Consider the following 20,670-nt stretch of genomic DNA (forward strand, 5'->3'; position numbering starts at 1 on the left):
TGCCCGCGGGCCGAGGGGCGGTCCCGTAACGGGTGTGAGCGGAGCCGTGGCTGCAGAGGGCGGTGCAGGCGGGGGTGCCTCGGTATCGTTGTCTTTGGGTCTTGGTGTTCGTTGAAGGCACCCACAGAAACACCTGAAGGGGCTGCGGGGAGCCTGGAGAGGGGCTTTGGGCAAGGGATGTAGGGACAGGCCAAGGGGAATGGCTTTAACCTGCCAGAGGGGAGACTGAGATGAGCTCTTAGGCAGAAGCTCTTCCCTGTGAGGGTGCTGAGGCGCTGGCACAGGGTGCCCAGAGAAGCTGTGGCTGCCCCATCCCTGGCAGTGTTCAAGGCCAGGCTGGACACGGGCTTGGAGCAAGCTGCTCCAGTGGAAGGGGTCCCTGCCTGTGGCAGGGGTTGGAGCTGGAGGAGCTTTAAGGTCCCTTCCAACCCAGTCTAATGTTCTATGATAAAACACAACTTTCTAAGGAGCCTTCCTTTGGCAGCCCTGGGAGAAGAGCACATTCATAGCAGTGGGGATGCGCTGGCTCCAGCACGATGTGACTGTGCAAGCACCAGTGCTGGAGTGAGGGGTGGGGTGAGAGGGGCAGCTTTGTCTTCCATCAGTTTCCGAGCTGTTAAAGTGTTACTGAGAGTTTAAAACCCCTCAAACAGCCCCTGAATTGCACCCATTGGGAATGGCAGGGGGCTCACTCTGGGCTCGTGAATCACCGTTACCAGAGTTCTGCTTCTGAATCAGCTGATGTCGGACTGGAAGTACAGCCCCCGCGTAGGCTGCGTTTAGGTGACTTGGGAAGGTCACAGCAGTAGAGAAACCAGTTCCCTGTCTGCAAGCGGAGTGTGTAAACATCCCCAGATGTACTTTTTGTTCCAGCTAAAAGGCTTAAAGCGTTTTGGTTCTTTTCAGGTCCTTATCAGTTTGGAGCTAGATCCTGCTGCACTCTGGGACCCGATCCAGGTTTCATTTACTTCTGTTTGTCTTTTGAAGCACTTGGAGCTAAATTGCAGAGCTCCAGACAAGCCCTGTGAGGGCTGTTCATGGCTCTGTGTGTTCTTGCGTAGGTTTTGTATGTGTGTAGCTGATTCCCTAGGTATTTTCTTCCTTCGCTGTGGTGAAAGCATTACCCTGATAGTGCTGATTTTTATTGGTTGGGCAGAATGAGGAGGAAGCAGCAGAACTCCCTGGGGTTTATTCCCCCCCCCTTGTTTTGAAGGCAGTGGAAAGACAAGAGGGATTTTCCTTTAAATCCCTTGGTCAAAGAGGACAGGAAATAACCTTTTCTTAGCCCAGATTCTCCTGCTGGGTGAGAGTCAAATGCAGGGCATCCAAGGCAAAAGATTGATGTTAGTGTGAGTCCTCTCTAGGAGGAAAACAGGTTTTGTTTGTAAATGCTTCTAAACTATGGAATTTTACGGGCAGCTTCTTTATCTTCTCATCTCTCACTAGAAAACATGCTGTGTATGAGCGTGGTAGTGACTGAGAGCTGCTGAATGTCCTCAGAGCTCCCTGGCAGTTACTTTGCTTGCTCAGTTTTTCCTAACCCAAAAAAAGACTTTCTTTGTTTGGTATCACTGGGGGGGTGTGGGGGTTGAGGCCCTGGGAGCATCTCTGAAGCTGTGTTTAACACCTCAAGGATGCTCTGCACTTCAAATGTGAGGTCGTAAAGAAGGTACCCTGTGAATGCTGGTATTGGAGTGACTGATTTACAGCAGCTCTCGAGGAGATGGCAGAGACTGTGTTAGTGATGAGGGCTTGTGTTAGTCCTGCTTGAGAAAGCCAAACAGCCTTGTGTGTGAGAACACCTAGGGAATGAGGGACTGGTTGTTATTGTGTGGTGTTAAGACCTAAAATGGTCTGGAGCAGAGGTACTGGAAGTTGTGAGTTAACATTGTGCCTCAGCTGGTGGCTTTGCTTCCCCCTTCACATCACTGCTGCTTTGGAAAACACTTGAGGTTCTTTTCTTTAAGATGTTGGTTTTCCTGGCAGGTTGGAGCTGACTCCTGCTGATTTCTGAAGGCTGATCAAAGGATACCAGCATCACGTGAACCTGAGAATGAGCTTCTAGAGCTGTAAGCAGAAGGCGCAGGGTCACTGAGACACAGGAACCAGCGGCAACATGGACGACCATTCCCCTCACTCCTCTGGCGTTTGTCTTTATCATGAATTTAAGCCCACTGGTGACAGTACAGTTCCCAGAGCCAAAAGGCTGTTGGGTTCCTCAGAGCAGGTTCAGGCCCTGCAGTCAGCAAAGAAAACCTGTGTGCTGAGTCATGACTGTAGCACTCCAGACCCAGCAAGGGAACCGCTGCTCTGTTCCCCAGGCTCTGCCTGCTTTCAGGGATCCCCTTGTTTTCTGGATAATGCTGGCCACAACAACCCTGTTGCCAGTTCTTCTGCATTGAATTATGATGATGTGGCCATTTCTTTAGACACCAGCAGATGTTTTGGTGGTAGTGAGCCAGATGATGCCTTGTTGGAGCTGTCAGACAGTGAAGAAGGGAATTCTCCTTTCAATTTCACTGAGGAAGAGATCCAGGAAATCTTGGCAGATGATTGTGTGGATTCTGAGCAGTACCTAACTAGAAAGACAGCGCTGAGCCAAAATGTGGATGCAGAGAGTGAAAAGGATGAGAGCAGCAGGGGCAGTGGGGCATCAGCCATGAGGGAAGGTGTGATCACAGAGAACCCAAATGAACCTCTGTCCAGAGAGTCTTCTTCAGTCAGTTCTAAAGGTTATCCCAGCCTTCTGACTGAAAGTGCTGGTTTGGATGAGAACCTCCAGCAGTCAACCCAAGTAACTCACATACTCTTTGACCTTGACATCCAGGAGCTTCTGAATCTTAGCCCAATCGATGCTGGTGATGTGGATGAGCTTCTGGAGGACAACTATTTGGAGGAAGCTGAAAAAGAAGCTTTAGAAGCAGTCAGCAATGATAAAACTGCTCATAGCTGTGATCTTGAAGCCTCCTTGGAGGAGCTGATGTCCAATGGCTGGCAAAGCTTGAGGAAGACTCCTTCTACCAGCAGCCACGTGCCTGACTTCTGTGGTGGTGGCGAGGGAAGATGCATGCCCTCTGCCAACCACAGTCCAGCTGAGGATGGTTCAGTGCCTCTGATGCTGATGTGTTCCACACCATCTTCTGGGTCTGAGAGCCAAGGAGTTCCCAAAGCAACCAAGAGCTATTTCTCAAGGAAACTGAGCTTTCCAGAGGGTGATGAGGAGGATTCCACAGAAGCTGAGCAGCCATCAAACAGCATGAAAGTAAACACACATCTTAATTCTCGTAGCTAAAAGGTTTTCAGTCCCATTTCACTTTGATATTTGCAGTGGTGTCCATGTGCACACAAATGTGCTTTTTTACACACGAAAGGTTTTCCAAGTGGGATTTTATAACTGTATAATCGAGACTTACATGAAATGATTTTTTAATTGGGTGTTAATCCCCTTTTTTCTTACCTTTCTAGTCAGGCAGTACAGCTGGAGGCCAGATTGAGCAGGAAGAGGCAACCAGTGGGAAGAAGCCTGGCAAAGTTATTCCTGTGCCACAGGAGGAGGAAGAAAGGTAATTTCTTAAGAGCCTGCAAAATGTCCCTGTGGTTTCCTAAACCAGTTTGGTTGGTCGTGTGCTGCTGGTTTTGTGTTTCCTTTTCCTTATTCCTTCAGATGGACTGAAATGGGGGAGAGGGGGAATACTTGCTGTTTTCCTCTGTAAGATGCTATGAGAGGGGGAAGAAGGGCTGGTCCAAGTGAGAAAGAAGGTTGGTAACTGGGTCCTGGGCAGTGATGTGCAGGGTGGAGGAGGAGCTGTTTGTGCTGGCTCCTTGGCTGCTCTCCTGCAGTGGTTTCCTGCAGGTGGCAGCAGTAGAGCAGCTCCGGGCACTGCACAGGGGTGGTTTCTTCTGCTCTCGGGTGTTTCTGGGCCTGGCCTTGTCACATCGGTTCTTCCCTGTGGTTGCTGTCCTCAGACGTTCTGTGTTGCTGTTCCCAGTGTGGCCTAAAGTAACGTGAAGAATCTGCTGCTTCTGGGGACTCGCTGCAGGTTCCTGCTTTGTTGGTCAGGCAGCAATGTGCTGGGGCACTCAGCTGCCACTCCTGCCTTGCTCTCAGTGTTTTATCTTTGCAGCTTTACTCAAATAAATACTTTCCCTTTTTTGCAATCACAGAATAGAGCTATCAGAATTCTTGTCTACAGTAGCTCTGCAGGGTGCTCTGTCTTCTGTAACCTAATTTGATAAGTTTTCTATGCCCCCCCCCCTTTTTATTTTTAAAGCCTGAAACAATGGGCATGCATTTTGGAAGCAGAGTTTGAGCCTTTCTATCCAGAGTGTGCACATCCCTATGAAGAAAGCTGCAGCTCCTGCAACAGGTAACCCCCAGATGGCGTGGGTAAGGCTGTGCTGGTGATGGAGGGTAGACACCCTGGCTTGCTGAGCTTGGAGGCTTTGACATTTTGAATGTAATTGTTTTTCAAAGGGGAAATAAATGACTGCTGCACTTCCAGCTCCTGTTCAGCCATCAGTCTTGTTCTAGGACTGATTCAGATGAGTTTCATAGTTAGGGATAGCTGGGAAACATCACCCAAAGGGCTTGCTGCAGTAAATCAGGGATACTCCCAAATCAGGCCTGTGTTACTTGGAAGAGCAGAGCTGAGCTCTGGCTGGTTGTGTTGGGAGGTAACTTGTTCTTGTCAGTTCACAACTATGAACCCAACCTCAGGGAATCTTTAGCTGAAGTACAGAGATTTGGATTTACTGGTGAAACCTTCAACATTGCTTCTCCCAACAGTCTCATGCAAGAGCCATCAAATGCAGAGGGTGAAAGGAAGGTGTTTGTAAAGAGCAGGTAAGAGCTGATGGGTAGAACTGGGATGTTCTGGTAGCTTCCAAAGCTGGCCTCCCACTGTGGCTATTCCGAGTGTTCATGGGTGCAATAACTGTCATTTCTTGAGGTAGAAGGAACTGACAGTTTTGTGACTGGGTGCACGGAGCCTGCACTTATCTGGGCAGCACGAGCAGCTGCATAGCCACAGGGCTGCTTTCCAGACTATGAATACAGCATAAGTAATGCAGAGGGGACTGTGCAAGGAGAGCTCAAATGGCCTGTTTTCTCTTTCTTTCAAATTAAAAATGCAAGACTTATGTTGTGAGTCACAGAAAATCAAGCTCCAAATGAAGGAGGCTGCAGTGTGGAGCAGGGATCTGCTTTGCTGGGGAAGAAGGTTGTATGTGATGCACACAATTTGATTTTCTTATTAGTGCAAACCTCTCATTCCAAATAGCTGTAGGCTTGGAATTCAGCCCAACAGACAGCATAGGCTTTCCCAGTTGCCACTGGAACACCTCCTCAGTGGGCTGAGTGTGACCCTGTATGGCACTTCTGGGCACCTGGATCTGCAGCAGTGTCTTGCGTGGGAGATGAAGAGGCAAAATGATCCCAAGGAAGTTCTAAAGGAAAATGATCAAAGGAATTCCCTTTGGGAAGCAGTAACTAATACATTGCTACGAATCTTTAGCTCTGTTTTGTGTTGCAAATCTCCTGGCCTTTGTCTTATGGTAGTGCTTGACCTTGCTGTCCCCTCTTCCATGTAATCTCTTCCTGTAGCCTGTCTCTTGCTTCTTGCTTAGATGTTGTCTGGGTGAATTACAGGCTGGCTACAACAGAGGTTTTGTCTTTCCACTTACCTGCATGGCACCTTTCTCTATAAATGCAGCTTGCTTATATGTGTTGGGTGATTGTGTGCTAAAAGCTGCAGGCACATGGGCAGTGTTTGAACATCAACTAGTGGGAAGAAATCCTTTTTTACTGAGAGTAAACTTCTCACGTCCAGTGAGTTGGGAGATAACCTGTGCTTCTGGCTGGGCTTCCTCTCTAGTTTTAGATGAGACTTAATCTAATAGATTTATTTGCAGCTTCCCATAGGACTCTAAATGCTGCTGAGGCTGCGTTGGAGCAGCCGGAAAAATGAGATGAGATTTGAGCATCTGCTTGTAAATGCATGGCTGGAACTGATAATTGACCACAAAAGCTTTCTGCCAGCTGACCATTTGCTAGCTTCACACTTCATTATTGCCCTTTATCCAGCAGTAAATGGAATCATACCCTTCTTGATGAGATTCTCCTCGGCAGTTCTGGCTGGTTCTGTATCAGGCTGCAGAACTCATGAAGCTCCTGCTTTTGTAACTGTGTCTCCTGGCACTGTATGTTCACACTTTGCTCTCAGCAGTGTTTGTAGCTGGATAGGCCTATTTTTAAATGGGCAGGGGAAGGACAAACTAAACAGAAAATGCATTTCCCTCTCTTAACTCTCTTGCTTTTCACCCAAACATCTATATTTAGAATCACAGAATGGTTTGGGTTAGAATGGACCTTAACATTACCCAGTTCCAAACCCATGCTTTGGGCAGGGACACCTTCCACTAGACCATGTTACCCAAGGCTCTGTCCAACCTGGCCTTGAACACTGCCAGGGATGGGGCAGCTGCAGCTTCTGTGGGCACCCTGTGCCAGCGCCTCAGCACCCTCACAGGGAAGAGCTTCTGCCTTATCTCCAACCTGAACTTCCTGTTTCGGTTTGAACCCATCACCCCTTGTCCTATCGCTCTAGTCCCTCATGAAGAGTCCCTCCCCAGCATCCTTGTTTCCTCCTTCAGACACTGGAAGCTGCTCTGAGGTCTCCACACAGCTTCTCCAGGCTGAACAGCCCCAGTGTTCTCAGCCTGGCTCCATACAGGAGCTGCTTCAGCCCCTGAGCATCCTTGTGGCCAAGAGATCTCTTGAGGAGATCTGCTTTCCCAGGCCACTAACACCGCAGCTGTGCTTGTGGGATGGTGCTTGCCCCACCTGCTCCTCAGACGAGGTATTCTCCTGTTGTTTGGAGCAGGAACACTCTTGAGGGCACCTCCAGGGACCTGGGAAGCTGCGGAAGCTCCTGCCTGGCCTTCAGCCACTGCTTTCCCCAAGTGTTTCTGCCAGCAGCTTTCCTCGAGGCTTGGTTGGGTTGATGGAGGTTTCTGATGCTGACAAACTGATAAATTATTTTCTTGGATCCCTCTTGAATCAAAGGGGGAAGAGGAAATACCTTATAAAGAGTCACAGACCATCTGGCCTTGGTGTAATAACCAAGATCAGTGTTTTTAAAACACAAACACACAAGGTTTAAAGAGGTGGAAAGGGAGAATAGTGTGAGAGAACATATGGAGAAAGAAATCTGTGAAATACAAATGAACACTGTGCTAGCAGGCTCTGCCTGGAAAGAGCTCTGCTGGTTGGGACTGAGCTGGCTGAGGAGAATCGTTCATCTTAACAGAGTTTTTAGCTGCCCAAATCCCTTTTGCTGGGATAGAAAGCGTGCAGGGAAGGTACAGGACTTGAGTTGTGCTGACACAGAGGAGGAATTGCATTTATGGCTGAGCCCAGGAGGGAGATTTCACTTCAAAGCAAGGGAAGTCCACCTACAAACTCTTAAGTTTCAGGGGGATGTTGGATGGGATTTGGGATAAGGGTGGGGTAGGAGCTGATAAGCAAGGAACCTTCTGGTGTGGGGAGTGGTGGGAGGAATTTAGCTGCTCATAGAGTGAGGTACTCCCTAGTGAAGGTCCAGGGGCCTCTCTAGTGGTGAGCCCCATGGTTTTGGTGTGCAGGTGCTTTCGCTGAGATAATCACAGCTCCCAGTTTCTAAATGAGAGTGGAACTTGCTTGGAGATCTTCTAAATCTGTAGTTTAGTCTCAGCTGTTGTGGAAGGATGCGGGATGCACTGTTCCTGAGGAGAAAAACCAAATTGCTTTGAGGTCTGTTACATGGCAGTTCAGTTTATCCAGGGTGTCATTGTCTCCTTTTCTCACGTGTAATGGCCATAAGGATTCTTACCCTCACAGCTCTGGGTTAGAGGGTTACCTGAGGCACTGAGATAAAGGCTCTCCAAGTATTTGACAGCATTAGTCTGCTCCTGGGACTTTGCTTCTCATAGAGGAGCTCAAGTCCTTGTGAGTCATGGCGGTGGTTTGCACAACTCCTTATCTTCCCTCCATTGCAGGGGTGAAGGGTGCACCCACTTCAGCTGTGACTCAGAGATGAGGAGGGGGATGGCATGTAGGAAGGCTGGGAATTTGTGGAAAGTTGTGATTTCTCCTCGTCACATCTTGCATCAGCTCATTGCAGACACTGTGAACTGGCGCGTGACAAGGGAGAGTTTGTCCTTTGTGGGCTGCCCTGGGGTGCTTCCCTCCTGAACAACGCAGCCCAAAGCCATGGGTTTCTCAAGAAATCTCTGCTAGGAGTGTCTTTCTTTTGACAAGAAGTTATCTTTGGGTAACTAAAAGCTGAGAACTGCAGTTTATGAAGGAGACCTGGACTTGCTCAAATGACTCTGTTTCCTGCGAAGGAAGCAGTGTTACACAGAACCATGATTCCATTCATCACATGGAGTTTTGACCGGGCAAGGACAAACACCCTGTTCTGCACTGAGAGCACCCTGAGAGAGTGGACTTCAGCAGGACAGTATTGCAGGGAAGGTGCCTTTCCCTGAGCTGTAGTACCTGTTCTGGAAGAATGCGCCAGTGAGCTTGGAGTTACTGGTTGTTTAATATTTTATGCTATAAATTCAAGGATTCTTGCATTTTGCTGAACCATCTCTTACCAAAAGCTCACTGTATGAGGCCTCCAGAGCTGCCCTTTTGAGTAGGGGTGCTTGTTTTGTGTACACAGAGCTGTAAGACCAATAGTACTGGAGTGCTTGAGTCATGAGTAAGGGTTGGTTGCTGTGTGACCCATGTAACTCTAAAGGCCTCTTGGGAGCAGCCTGTATGATCCAGGCAGGACACAGCCTTTCTGAATTCATAGTAAGTAGATGTGAGATGTAATCCAGGTATCTCTCCCCAGTTGTTGGCGTGAACAAGTTGCTTTGCTGGCTTGAGACCTGTCTGGTCAGTGGCTGCTCTTGCTGAGAACTGCTGTAGAAATAAAGCTCTCAGTGTGTCAGCCAGATGCTCCGTCTCCAAACCAACTGTTCTGAGAGTGGTAGAAGCAATGAGGTAGCAGGGTTGCTTTTCAAAATGCAGGAGGAGCAAAGCAGCCTCTAATGATGTGGAAAAGCTTTGTAACACTCTGAGGCCTGGAGATAACCAAGCTCCTTGAAATGTAATTTGCTTTTGAATCTTGTTGCTCTAGAACTGCTTAAAGTTTGTGGGGTTTTGTCTTGTTAAATCAGAATGTGCTTAGGTGGAGCAAATGAGTGTTCAACGTGTATAGCACTTGGTGAGAACAACCTGCTGCTGCTTTAGGCTGCTGTGTAGTTGAGCCTTCAGCCTTCTCCACTGGGCCAGGGAGGAAGAGCTTAGCAGACCAAGTATTAAAGCACAGGGCAGCTCAGAGGACAGTCTTTAAACTGTTGTGTTGTTACTTACCAAGGTGCTTGCTTAGAATGTGGTTTCCCATCTCAAACCTCCTAACAAGAGCATTAGGTACTAGCTGCAAGCCCCAAAGAAAGGGGCAGGCTTTGTCAGAGAAGATGCTGTCCCAGCCTCTCATTATGCTCCTGTTGTGTGTGTTTTAACTGTTTTACTTACCTTTTGCAGAAATGACCCAGGGTCCAACAAGAAACCCACCCAAAGGTACAGCCTTGCACAGAGGGTGAGCAAGAACTTGGCCAAGCACCACTATTTCCAGAGCAGTCCTGACCACTTCCAGTGTTGCCCTGTCACAGCCTTGTCATGTTTGATTTTGCTGCTGAGGGACTGTGCTGGTTCTTGTTCTGCATTTAGAGTTGTTGTTAATGGTTCTGGTTTTGAATGGTTTGTATCTTAAGTTGTTTTAATATCTGTTTTTAACAAGGCCTATGGAAGTTTCTATGTGTTAGAAACCTTTGGAACTGTTTTGAAATGCTTAAATGCGACCTGGTTTGTGTAGGATTTTGGCATCAGTGGTGTTCTTTGAATTGAAAACAACCTCCTCGCCGAGTAAGTAACAAACATGGTGTTCAAGACTGCACAGTGCAGGTGAGGATGTAACATTTCAATGATGGACACTGGAAAACGTGCTTCAGAGGGGAAAGACTTCTTTAAAGCTTGGTCCCAAACCTTGGCATTGAGTCTCCTACAGGGAGTTGGATTCCTTTGGCTAACATGGAAGTTCTAAACTGTAAAGCCAGCCTGTGGCTGCTCTCCCCCTCCATCTGACAGGGTTGTGGTAGTTTATAGCTGGTGCTTTACCTGGTTTGGTTTGGTCTTGTCTTGTTGTTCTTTCCAGACCTGAAGTTTGTTTTCATTGGTTTTACTTGTTTCATTTGTAATTTTTCTTGGAGAATCGCCTGCGACGTTTTTACCTTTGGTTTATTCTGTACCTGCTGGATGGAGCTTCCTTTCCTGCTGTGTTATTGTGAGGCTCTCCCCTTGCACTTCCTGCTTCCTGGAACTGCCCAGGACACTGTGACCTTGTGTTCCTTTAAGCTAAGCAGTCCAACAGCAACCTCTGGTCTCCGTGCTGCCTCCATCTCCTTTCCTAACAGAGCATAGGAACTCCAAATTCTCTGGAGGATTTATTTAAGAGATACAGGGTGATCTGCTCTTCCTGCACAGGCCTTATAAACCTTTTAGGTGTTTATAGGTGGAATTCAGAGAGCAAACCACGTTTGTTCATAGAGGAAATTGTGCTATATTTTTATCATAGTCATTTTTTGGTGATACTTTTGGCTAATGTGATTTTAAAGAAATAAAATGCAGGTCCAGTACATGTGGTTCATGTGCTTTATTACTTTGCCCTTACAGGAGGAAGTAGCTTTAAAAAGCAGGTGAAGTTTGTCACTGTCCTGGATGTGCAGTGACTGAGGCACAGAGAATCAAAGTAATTTGTCCAAAGGATAAGCAGTGAAGCTTGGAACAGAGCCTGCTATTGCCTGGGTGCACTAACTCAATAATGCTGTCTCCATTAACAGAGTCATCCATACACAGCAATTCCAGCAGGAAGGAATGTCTCTTTTCTGATGGGCTGTTAAGCTGTGGGTTGGTGCATGCCCATTGTTGGGGCTTTGTTGTCAATAACTGATCTTTCCTAGTTAGTATCATGTTCTTAATGCTGGTGTAGTGACTTCTAGCACAGGAGGCTTTGTTTGCAGAGAGCCTGGTAGTGAAAGAGAAGGTGACATCGGTTGACAAGTGCGGGGGTTATGAGCACATAGTGGCTGTTGGCTTTTAAACCAGTGAATCGCACACAGTAAGTTGAAGAGGCCCCTCTGAAAAAAGACTCATTTCCTTGTTCTAAGGGCAGTTTCACATGCTGCCAATGTTGTGTCTGTAAAGTCCAGCTCCTCCTAACGTGTGGAATGAAGATGTTTGCTTCACATCTCCTTGTTGCAGGCGCTTTGAGGTGAGATGGGGCAGCAGGAGTCTGAGTGCAGAGCCTGTTCTCCCTCTCCTTGCAAAGCAGATGAGCTTGCCTGCTGGAGGGTTTATTATCTGATATTAAACCACTAATAGACTGTCTCTTGGAAGGCCCAGAAGTAACTCAACACACTGCTGGGACAGCACAGCTCTGTCTCAACCGGTGATCGATGGGCACTGCTGATCAGCAGTGATGGAATAGAAGAGGAGCAGAGCAGCAGGAAGGCCGCAGGCAATCTGCTGCCTTTGATGTGCATGCTGAGGTGTTGCCTTTAAGCATCTGGAGGTTTCCATGCTGGCTGTCTTGATTTTGTTACATGGCTCTTTATGAGATTATTACTAAGAGATGCACAGCACTCAGGATGGTATTTATATTAGCCTCCTCTTAAGGCATGCCTTCTGCTGCCAGTTCAGCCATACTGAGCAAATGCAATTACTCTGAACAGCAGCACCTTACTGGGACAGCAAGATGCTGGTGTCGACGTGTGCTGTGGCCCAGACCAGCTCCTTTGTGCCACAGGACCTTGGGCAGAAGCTGGTGCCTCCTCCAGAGCTTTTTGTGGGCTTTGTGAATGTAAATCTCTCACATGAATGAACAGTGCTGTGGAGCAGCTCTTTGCAAAGGCTTTAGGCTTTGGGCAGTCTCATTGCTGAGGATTTCATTCTTTGGCATTGCAACTGTGATTTGTATATGCTGAATGGTGGAGATGAGATACTGCATGGGGAGGGGGAGATTGTGTATTCAGCCTTTGTGGAAGGACGTACTGCACGTTTTCTGCCCGAGTGTAGCCAGAGGCTGTTTATGATCTTTGCTGTAGTAGAATCCAGCAATATCAGGTCTGTTTTGTGCAAGCTCTGTGTGAGCTCTGGGATGAAATGTCTTCCAATTAAAAATATAACAGCATCCATCACTATCACAGCCTGAAACAGCAGCTAGAAACAATGAGACTAAAATTATACTACTGCCATTCTCTCAAAGCTGGCCAACTCTTCCCTGTGCTTGTGCTGCGAGGGAACTCTGAACAGGAGGAAGAAACTATGTCCTGAAGTGTGAAATAGTGGAAGCTGATAATATTCCTTTGGGTTGAGAGGGTGTCTCGTAATGTGCTGGCTGTATCCTCTGCAAAACAGGTCTGGATGGTATAAATAGGTTCTAGTCAGCAGTTGGTGGCACTGTGTGGGGGTATTTGTCAGTTAAAAAGGACAACAATGCGCTGCAAAGTGTCAAATGGCATCGTGGGGCTTTGTCCTTATTGCCACTCAATGGCTCTGCATTGAGTGTGTTCAGATTGGAAGCAGAAAGCTGGCTTTTCCGCCTGCCAACTTTGACTCCATCTGGGACCTAATATTCAAGCTGTGTCTTTCCTGGCTCTGTTGCTAATAATAAAAGAGTCTTCACTTGGAAGCGAGTTCAAATTGATGCTGATGCATGGGCTGACAGAATCCAGCTCACACTCCTTGAGACGTGTGAACTAAAGCACCAACAAGGAGGAACGTAATCATTTGAATCTATCAGGTCATCGGATGATTTAATAGACACCAGATTTATGGAGGAAACAGAAGATATTGCAGCATAACAAGCATATTGATGATCCAGCTTTTTAACAAATGCTGGAAAGCTGATTAAATTTGGTCAGCAAGGCTTCTGCTTCCAGGCTAGCCAGTAATAGCTTATAATGTGCCTTTAGGAAGCTTTCCTGCAAATATGGGGGAAATTACATTTGGTGCAACATATGGTACAATCCCCATCTCCTGGAGAAGTGGAGTCTGGCTACTCCGTCAATGAATTGCCATATTTTTATCAGCAGAATGGATGTGCAGCTGTGATATATGCTTTTGAGGGATGTAACCTTTAATGTCTTTGGCAAATACTGGCATTAGCAGTCTGTTCCTCTCCATTTGCATCTCCTCCAGAAAGCCATTACCAGCTGAGATTATACTAACACTTTCTGTAGCTGTGTAGGTGTTTCCTCCTCTGATGCTATTGAGCTGTCGGGGAATAAAATGCCTCTTGTTCTCATTTGCCTTGGAGGAGATGGAGAACGGTGCAGGGGGAGGTGGTTGTGAAGGGGCTGAGGCTGTGTTGGGAAGGGGAAGGACATGCTGGGCAGAATTGTTTGCTCCACACCACCTCCCGCAGCTCCCTCTCACTAAACTCGTGGGGGAGGAATATATTGGCTCAGTGGTACTTTTAGGCATAATATTACAGTGCTTGGAAGGATGAAGGCAAGTGGTGCTTAGCTTTAAACACGCACTGCGTATGCTGGCAAAGGGCTCTGTTTGCAGCTTCTTGCTCCTTACTGTTCCCACAGTCCCTGCTCAGCTGATTCTTGGAAATGGATGGGGTTAGTGCCCAGGGGTGGAACGGCATTAGGGGCCTGGCTGGAAGGCTGCTTTCCTTTGCTTTTGAGATCAGTGGGCAACCAGTTCTTGCTCTCCGGGATCCCTGTTGTGCAGCCCACTCCTGCTGCTGCTTTTTAGCACTTCCTGAAACCTCCCTTTCCCGGCTCCTACTTCCAACAAACACTCAGAATCAGCGGGGAAATGTGGGTGGCCTTTAGGGTGCTGCCTTCTGTGGCCCAGCATCCCTTTGCTCAGCACCGCCTTGTTTGGTTTTCCCTTGATCTCTTTATTGCCTGTAAACCACCTTGGGAGTATCTTTTGGTAACCTTTGACAAGAGTGAGGTATCTCTGCCAAAGATGGGCTTAGGCTGAAGCTCACACAGGCCCAGAGTCTTCATGGTACCTGACTCATGGGTTATGGTGGAAGCTGATGCTGAAGCAGCAGTTAAAGCTTTGATGTTTGTGACCCTCAAAGAAGTAGGATCTTAAGGAGCTTTCTTCTGTAACAGGAAACAGCTTTTCCTAAAGTGTGGACTTATTGCATCAATTCAGAGTTGATAAAAACACTTCCTTTAAGAGAATCACTGGAATTAGGTAGTTGGAATCCCTCTCTGATGAGTTGCTGCCAGCCTAAATTTGTTTCTTCTCACTAATAGCATTATTGCCTTTTAAAGCCTGCAGTTATGGAACATAACGATAACCTCTAGCCTCCTGCCACACTGTGTTTTGAGCACCCAACTCTGCACCACCCTCTAATTCTTCTCTACCAAACAAGGAGTGAGCATCTCCCTTATCGTTTTGCACATGCTGTACCATCTGTCCTAAATCTCCCTTTATAGGGGTATGGATTCTAAATGGCATTTCTTCCTTCGGAGAGAACAGACATGTCTGAAGAATCTCGCAACATAAATAGCATTACAGCTGTACCTAGCAAGTTCCCCCCCCCTCCCCTTAGCCTGTGAACAATGAACTCTGGTTCTGGTTTTCTACATCCAGACACTGAGAGAACACTTCATGCTGTAGTCTCTGGGCAATACGTTGGAAGTCTCTCTGTTCCAGTGTGTGTGCTCAAAGCAGGCGAAGATGAAATGACTTAATTCAGTCGTTACAAGGACACAGGAGATGCCTTTAATCTTTTATTGTACATTATAAAATGCTTATTGCTCTGTCTGTATCGGAGGTGGTGACCTCTCCCTCTTGGTGATGGAGGTGGTGACCTCTCCCTCTTGGTGATGGACAAGTATGTTCTGGCAAAGGATCCACTGAAGAGACCTTTGGGGTTGGCCTGCCTTTGGTAGCTGGCATCAGGGAAGCCCTCACTTCTTCACCACCACGTCTGCACGCAGACTTCCTCTCTCAAACCGACTCTTTTGGAAAGGCTGGTGCCAATGGAAGAGGAGAGATGGCTGAACTCTTCCTGCCAGCCTGTTTCTTTGCAGGGCCTTTGAAGCCAGGCTCATCTGAGTGCAGGTTTGTAAGAGGTTCGAGCCCTACTCAGGCCAACCTGGTATCTGATGGAACAAGTAGATTCTTGCCTCATCCCCTAGTGCATATGGAGTGGTCTTGTGGAGTAATTAAATACAGATACCCCATGGCACACTACAAAGAATAAATCTTTCCCATGTGATGGACTTGCCTCTACCAGCGTCCGGAGCACCAGCAGTCCTGGGGATCCTGTCAGCTTACAAACATCGAGCACTTCGTAAGAGAGGAGAGAACTCCAGCCCCTTTCCCGTTCCTTGTCCACCTGCTGCTGGAGGGCTGCCTCCAGCACATCCCTGCACTGCAGTGTCACAGGAGCAGGGCAGACAGGCCGGGTAAGGAGAACCAGACCTTCCCACAGGAACCCTACTAAAAGAAGCAATTTAAGTACTTAAGCCCTCAGAAAAAGGTCCCTTGGGCAAGAGCCTTTAGCAGTAAATGGCTGTTGCCACTGGAGACCTTTGCATAGCAACCGGTATCAGGAGGTTTGTCTTTTGTTTTTTGCTGACTGGCTACATTTTTGTGGACCTTCTCTCACGCTGGGGGTGGACTTGGGCCCAGCTGAAAATACCATGAAGAAAATGGTTGACATTATCCTTTTGGTGTCTGGTGGTGTCCCCTCGTGTTGGGCTGTGCCCCAGTGCTCGGTGTGTCCGGATGGTGGGAGATGAAGAGCACCAGTGCAAGATAGGAAGGACAGCAGCGGTGGAGACGCGCTGCAGCTGAACTGAAGAACACCAGGGAAGCCTCTGCAGTGGGAATGAAAATGGGATCTGCCTTTTTTTTCTGGGTTTGTTTTACACCACCACCCCCCCCCCCCCCCCCAGGCAAGACGTGCTACACAACACACATCCACGGAACAAAGCAAGCCAAGAGCACGCAGCAGCCGCAGTCTGGTTGCTCATTGTGTCTGTGATGAGCTTTTCTTCTTTCTCGCTTGGCGTGACAGTGACTGATGCCTGAGCTCCCCTCAATGCTGTCAAGGTGTAGTGACAGCGAGACAAAATAAAGATACAACAAACCCTTGTACTTCCAAAGACAAGAACACTCTTCCAGAAGATGGAGTGTGAGGGTGGAGAGACGTGCGTGAGTTGTCCGGCCCAGGTGATTCATGACTCCGGGTGGGATCACTGGCAGCAGTTGTCTCGCTGATGCTTTTCCATCTTAATTTTGGGGTTTCAGGTTTTTGGTTGTGGGTTGTTTTTTTTTTCCCCCATGATTTTTTTCTTTCTGGCCAGATGTTTTGCAGAACAGAGACAAGGAGGTGTATGCCAGCAAGTGACAGTCACTAAGGTCTCTCTCCATGTTGCTCCAATGATGTTTCACCTCCCTAGTCATCAAGGCTCAGAGGCAGGAAGTGAGAGTGAGGAATGGAGTCCATCTATCAGATGGTAGGCTGTCATGCTTCAATGATATTCACTGAGGGCTTGTTTTTTGGAAACTAGAAGAGGAGAAAAAGGGAGAAAGGATGAATAGGAATTGCTAAAGAGGAGGAAAAAAACATGTCAAAGATCAGTGCAGTGTGCTGGTCAGGTTTGGGGTTTGTAAAAGCTCTTGTGCCCATCCCCTCAGGATGATGAAAATGCAATGTGGAGGTTTTAGGGTTGCATGTTCATCACTGTGCTTCTGAATGGGCATAAATGAGTGGACTATTTCAACTGGTAAATGGGAAGTGGTGGGGATAGAAACACAAGGAAGTTTAATTGAAGTAAGTTGATCTAAAGGATAGGCTTGAGTCTGCTCTCATTATGGAGGTGGCATTCCTTTAAGCAGCCATGCTCCTACTGATCAGTTCTAAGAGCTATTGCTCTTTACCCCATGGCACCCAAGGGCTGCTGCAGGGTTACAGACCCAAGCAGCTCAGGCACTGCAGCATCGCTCAGTGCATGTTTCTTCCGGAGATGTCAGCAATATGGATTGGAATCTGTTTTCCCTGCTGGATGCGCAGACATCCAGGAGTGGGAGTGAAGTGCAGTGTCCTGATGTGCCTGGGAGGCTCCGACCGCTAAGGAAGCCGTGGTGCTGACACGCACGGATGTGAAGGGGTGTTTCCTTTCTGCATCGCAGCTGGAGGGAGGCTGTTTGGGTGCTTTTTGGTGTAATTTAGCCAGGAAGCTGGTGCTGTGTCCCGTGCCAGCAGCCTCTCACCTTGCTGCGCAGGAGCCCTCCGCTCTGGTGCTCGGGGGTGCTGTTCTCTGAGGCGTTCTTCACCTTCTCCTTGCTGTTATTTGGCTCATTGTCTTTGATGATATCGTACTGTCTGCAAAACAGGGCGATCACCCCTAACAGGAAGAAGCATTAGTGATCACACAAATGAGCTCAGCCCCTGGAGCCTGCAGGGAGCAGAGATCCTTTGCTTGCCAGCCGGCTCTGTGCCTTCCGGTGGAGATCTCAGCATCATTCACAACTGCTCCTAAGGATCATTTTCTAACAGAGCTCGTCAGCCCTCTGGCTGTTTCCTTCTTGAGACCTAATTCCATGCTAAACTAGTTAGAAGGACAGAAGATTAATTCTATTCCAACTTCCCTGTCATTAAATGGGACGAGCATTTCAAGCCCTACGTTTTGATAGCGATCCCCGCTAGCTGTGTGGTTAAATGGGATTTTTTCCTTTACAAACACAGGAGCTCCTGGAATCTCTGGTTAGTGAGACTGTGTCCTCTGCTCCTCCTCCCCTGGGGTGAAGGGGAGGATCTGGGGCTGGGGACGAGGAGCAGGTACCGTACCTGCCTGCGTGTGCTGCAGCCAGGGCCCTTGGAGCAGCAGGACAACATCTGCAAATATGCAACAGTGACGGCAGCAGGAGCTGCCAGTGGAAATTTCCTCCCACACGCAGAGGCACATGAGGAGAGGAGCAGCCATGCCACGTTAGGAGACTGCAGATGTCTTCCTCAGCAGCTTTGATGTGACATTTTGACCGAGTAACTTCTCTGCCTGCAGATTCCAAACTCAGAGGTTGCGCAGACCCAGCCAGATGCTGCTTCTGCCCCTAACAGCAAAACATCTGTAAAGCTTTCAGCAGATCAGCCCAAACTGCTTTAGAACGTGTTGTTGTGGCAGCTGCCCCCAGGTAAACAGTGGTTCCAGTTCTTTCTGCGTGTGTGAGCAAATGGCTGGTCCTGGCAGAGCAGGTTAACGTCTGCCACGGTCCCACCTTCTGTGGCTCCCGATGGCAAAACTGAGGCACAGAGCAGCAAAGGGCCGTGAATAATGCCAGGAGTACAGCACAAGAGCCTTGTCTCAGGTCAGAGCCCTGGGCACAGCCTGGTTCCTGGCTGCATTTGCTAAAACATCATCATCATACATTCAGGTTAAAGCCTTTTGGGGTTTGTACATGGAAGAGCCCACCAGATGTAGAGAGGTTTCCCCCACCCACCCACTTTCCTTTTTTAAATGTAAGGCATCTCTCTAGAAGGGAAACTGGTATTAGCAGATGCTTTGTTCTGACATTGATCTGAGTTTTAGATGATGCTACAGTGGGAGATGAATCAGTTACTCAGTCGCTTCATGTGCTTGTTCAGGATCGGTTTCACTGGCAGGGCATTTAAATCTGAATGTGCACAACTAAAACTTGCCATAAATGCTGAACAGGGCACTAGAGGGTCTAGAAAGCTTTTAGCTTAGTTTAGGCTTTCATTTGGTTATCATCTTGAGCAATAATTGCTGCGCAGTCTCTGGAAGTGCAAATAACTCGTAAGCTTGGCACTTGCCAGGGCAAACCAAATGTTATACATGGATCTGATCGTGTCACCTGGATTGGCTTGGAAGAGACCTTGCAAAGGATACAGGATACAGTTAATTCCTGCATCCCCCTCTTGTGGGACACGTCTCTGATCAGTGACTGGTTTCCTCTTCACATCTCACCCCAGTTATCTCATCTCAGCAGAATCTGGTACAGATGGGCCGTGTCTGTCAGAGTAAACTGGTGCAGCCCCTGTCGAGTCGGGCTCGTGACAGGCTGCAGCAGGGGATTGACAGACCCCCCTTTTAGAGGACATAACGTGATGCTACCGGGGGAGATACAAGTTGCCAAAGCTGTCAGCCCCTCAGTGCTGTTGTGGCAGGTTTCTGCCCGAGGAAAATCCTCTGTGTGATGGTTCATAACGCTCCGTGGGTGGAAAAGGGGCTTGACTGGCACAAGAGGGTTCAGCACTGAGTGGCACCGGCTGTCTTTTATGGATCAGAGATTTACCACGGGGCTCATTGCCCTTCCTGCCGGTCTCCTTGGCTCACAGGTGCCCATTTTCTCTGGAGCACTGTGTTCTGTGCCTCGCAGGGAGCAAATGCTGTTTCATTACTGCTTGAGGTGGCAGCAGGAGCAGCAGCTGACTGGCGGCCAGGGGACGCTGGGGCTCGAAATAGAAACCAGACATGTGCAAACTTTATTTCCCAGTAACTCGTGCATGTAATTTCCAGACTGAGCAAGCTGAAGGGCTGGCTGCAGCCTCTCCAGACGTGCTAAGCTGGTGGAGCAGGAGTCAGAGGCATTTTCCTCTCCCTGTTTGCTAGCTTAAAACGTAGGAGTGAGATGTTCCTCTCTCCAGTTGCTGTAAGTTCTAGTGAAATGTGGTCCCAGACTTGGAAAACTCTTTGGGTTCCCTTTGGAAATGAAGTTTATATATTCATACATATGACAGAAAGTCATAGTGAGAGATCTTCGTGTTCAAGGATGCGCCGGTAGAGGCTGGGTTAGGGTCTATGCCTCGCTATGCCCATCACATCCCACAGCAGAGCAGCCCCAGGATGGTTTTACTGCTCCTTCCACAGCACTGGCTGCTCTCAGCTGCAGCTGATCTTGCTTATAAAATCACATCCTGCAGCCTCCGTCCTGTAGCAGAGGCTCTGCTTGGATTAAAGGATTAATGGCTGCGAGGGATAAGGAGGACTAGGGTGGAATTTCAAAAGATTGCCAAGAGTTTGGTTCCAAACCACCCTTTGGGATAGCAGCTTTCAATTTGTGCTGTTCCTTCCTCCTCCTGCCACGCCACGCTTACATAGACTTCTCCTTCCTTTCGGTTAATGTGTTTCTGGTAACATCCCTCCTCTTCCCATTAAATCCTAATCTTTGTATTTTGATAGTGGCTGCCGAGAGGATCTGGTTTATTGGTGTTCTGATGTTTGGGGCCGTTTGTTCTTTCAATGCTTCCATTATTTTAATTGCTCCTGAAGCGGGTTCTAACAGTGGGTGCTGAGAGTGAGACTCTTACATTTCTCTTTTGCATGAGAGTTGGAGGCATATAACAGCCAGGTCATTACAGCGTATCGCTGGAGGCAGCCTGTTGGATGGCTGAGGGTGTTATCAGTGCATGATAGGAGATTACAGGATTAGCCATGGGGAATTAGGCAGTTGGTTCATCAGGCCCATTATCTACATCCCCCTGGACTACATCGGATTCACCTGCTTGTGGCCCTGCCCAACTTGTGATGCTGAGGGATGCTCAGTACAGCTGCACGTGCAGTGCTGCCGCTGGG

General features: G+C 48.2%; 2 protein-coding genes across 8 annotated transcripts in view; one reads left to right on the forward strand and one right to left on the reverse strand.

Annotated features, from left to right (window-relative positions):
* Positions 1–20,670, forward strand: part of LOC130593071 (S100P-binding protein-like) — a 26,201-nt gene continuing 5,531 nt past the window's right edge. Inside the window, exons 1-6 of one of the 6 annotated variants that reach the window (XM_057397929.1) lie at positions 1–82; positions 1,987–3,262; positions 3,466–3,563; positions 4,272–4,367; positions 4,787–4,843; positions 9,575–9,818. In XM_057397929.1, the coding sequence (XP_057253912.1) occupies positions 2,117–3,262; positions 3,466–3,563; positions 4,272–4,367; positions 4,787–4,843; positions 9,575–9,803 (1,626 nt within the window). In that variant the 5' untranslated portion in view covers positions 1–82; positions 1,987–2,116 and the 3' untranslated portion in view covers positions 9,804–9,818. Of the gene's footprint in view, positions 83–712; positions 1,091–1,986; positions 3,263–3,465; positions 3,564–4,271; positions 4,368–4,786; positions 4,844–9,574; positions 9,819–20,670 lie in introns of those variants that run through there. The other 5 variants (XM_057397928.1, XM_057397931.1, XM_057397933.1 and 2 more) reach the window with 5 other exon arrangements.
* FNDC5 (fibronectin type III domain containing 5) overlaps positions 16,427–20,670 on the reverse strand; it is a 13,789-nt gene continuing 9,545 nt past the window's right edge. For both annotated transcript variants that reach the window (XM_057397934.1, XM_057397935.1), the window contains 2 exons: positions 17,348–17,481; positions 16,427–16,640 (listed from right to left, as the gene is read on the reverse strand). In XM_057397934.1, coding sequence (XP_057253917.1) covers positions 16,599–16,640; positions 17,348–17,481 — 176 coding nt within the window. In that variant the 3' untranslated portion in view covers positions 16,427–16,598. The remainder of the gene's footprint in view (positions 16,641–17,347; positions 17,482–20,670) is intronic.

Source organism: Pezoporus wallicus, unplaced genomic scaffold, assembly GCF_028554395.1.
Source record: "Pezoporus wallicus isolate ANWC-B61680 ecotype Strahan unplaced genomic scaffold, APGP_CSIRO_Pwel_v1 contig_10769, whole genome shotgun sequence".
Lineage (NCBI taxonomy): Eukaryota > Metazoa > Chordata > Aves > Psittaciformes > Psittacidae > Pezoporus > Pezoporus wallicus.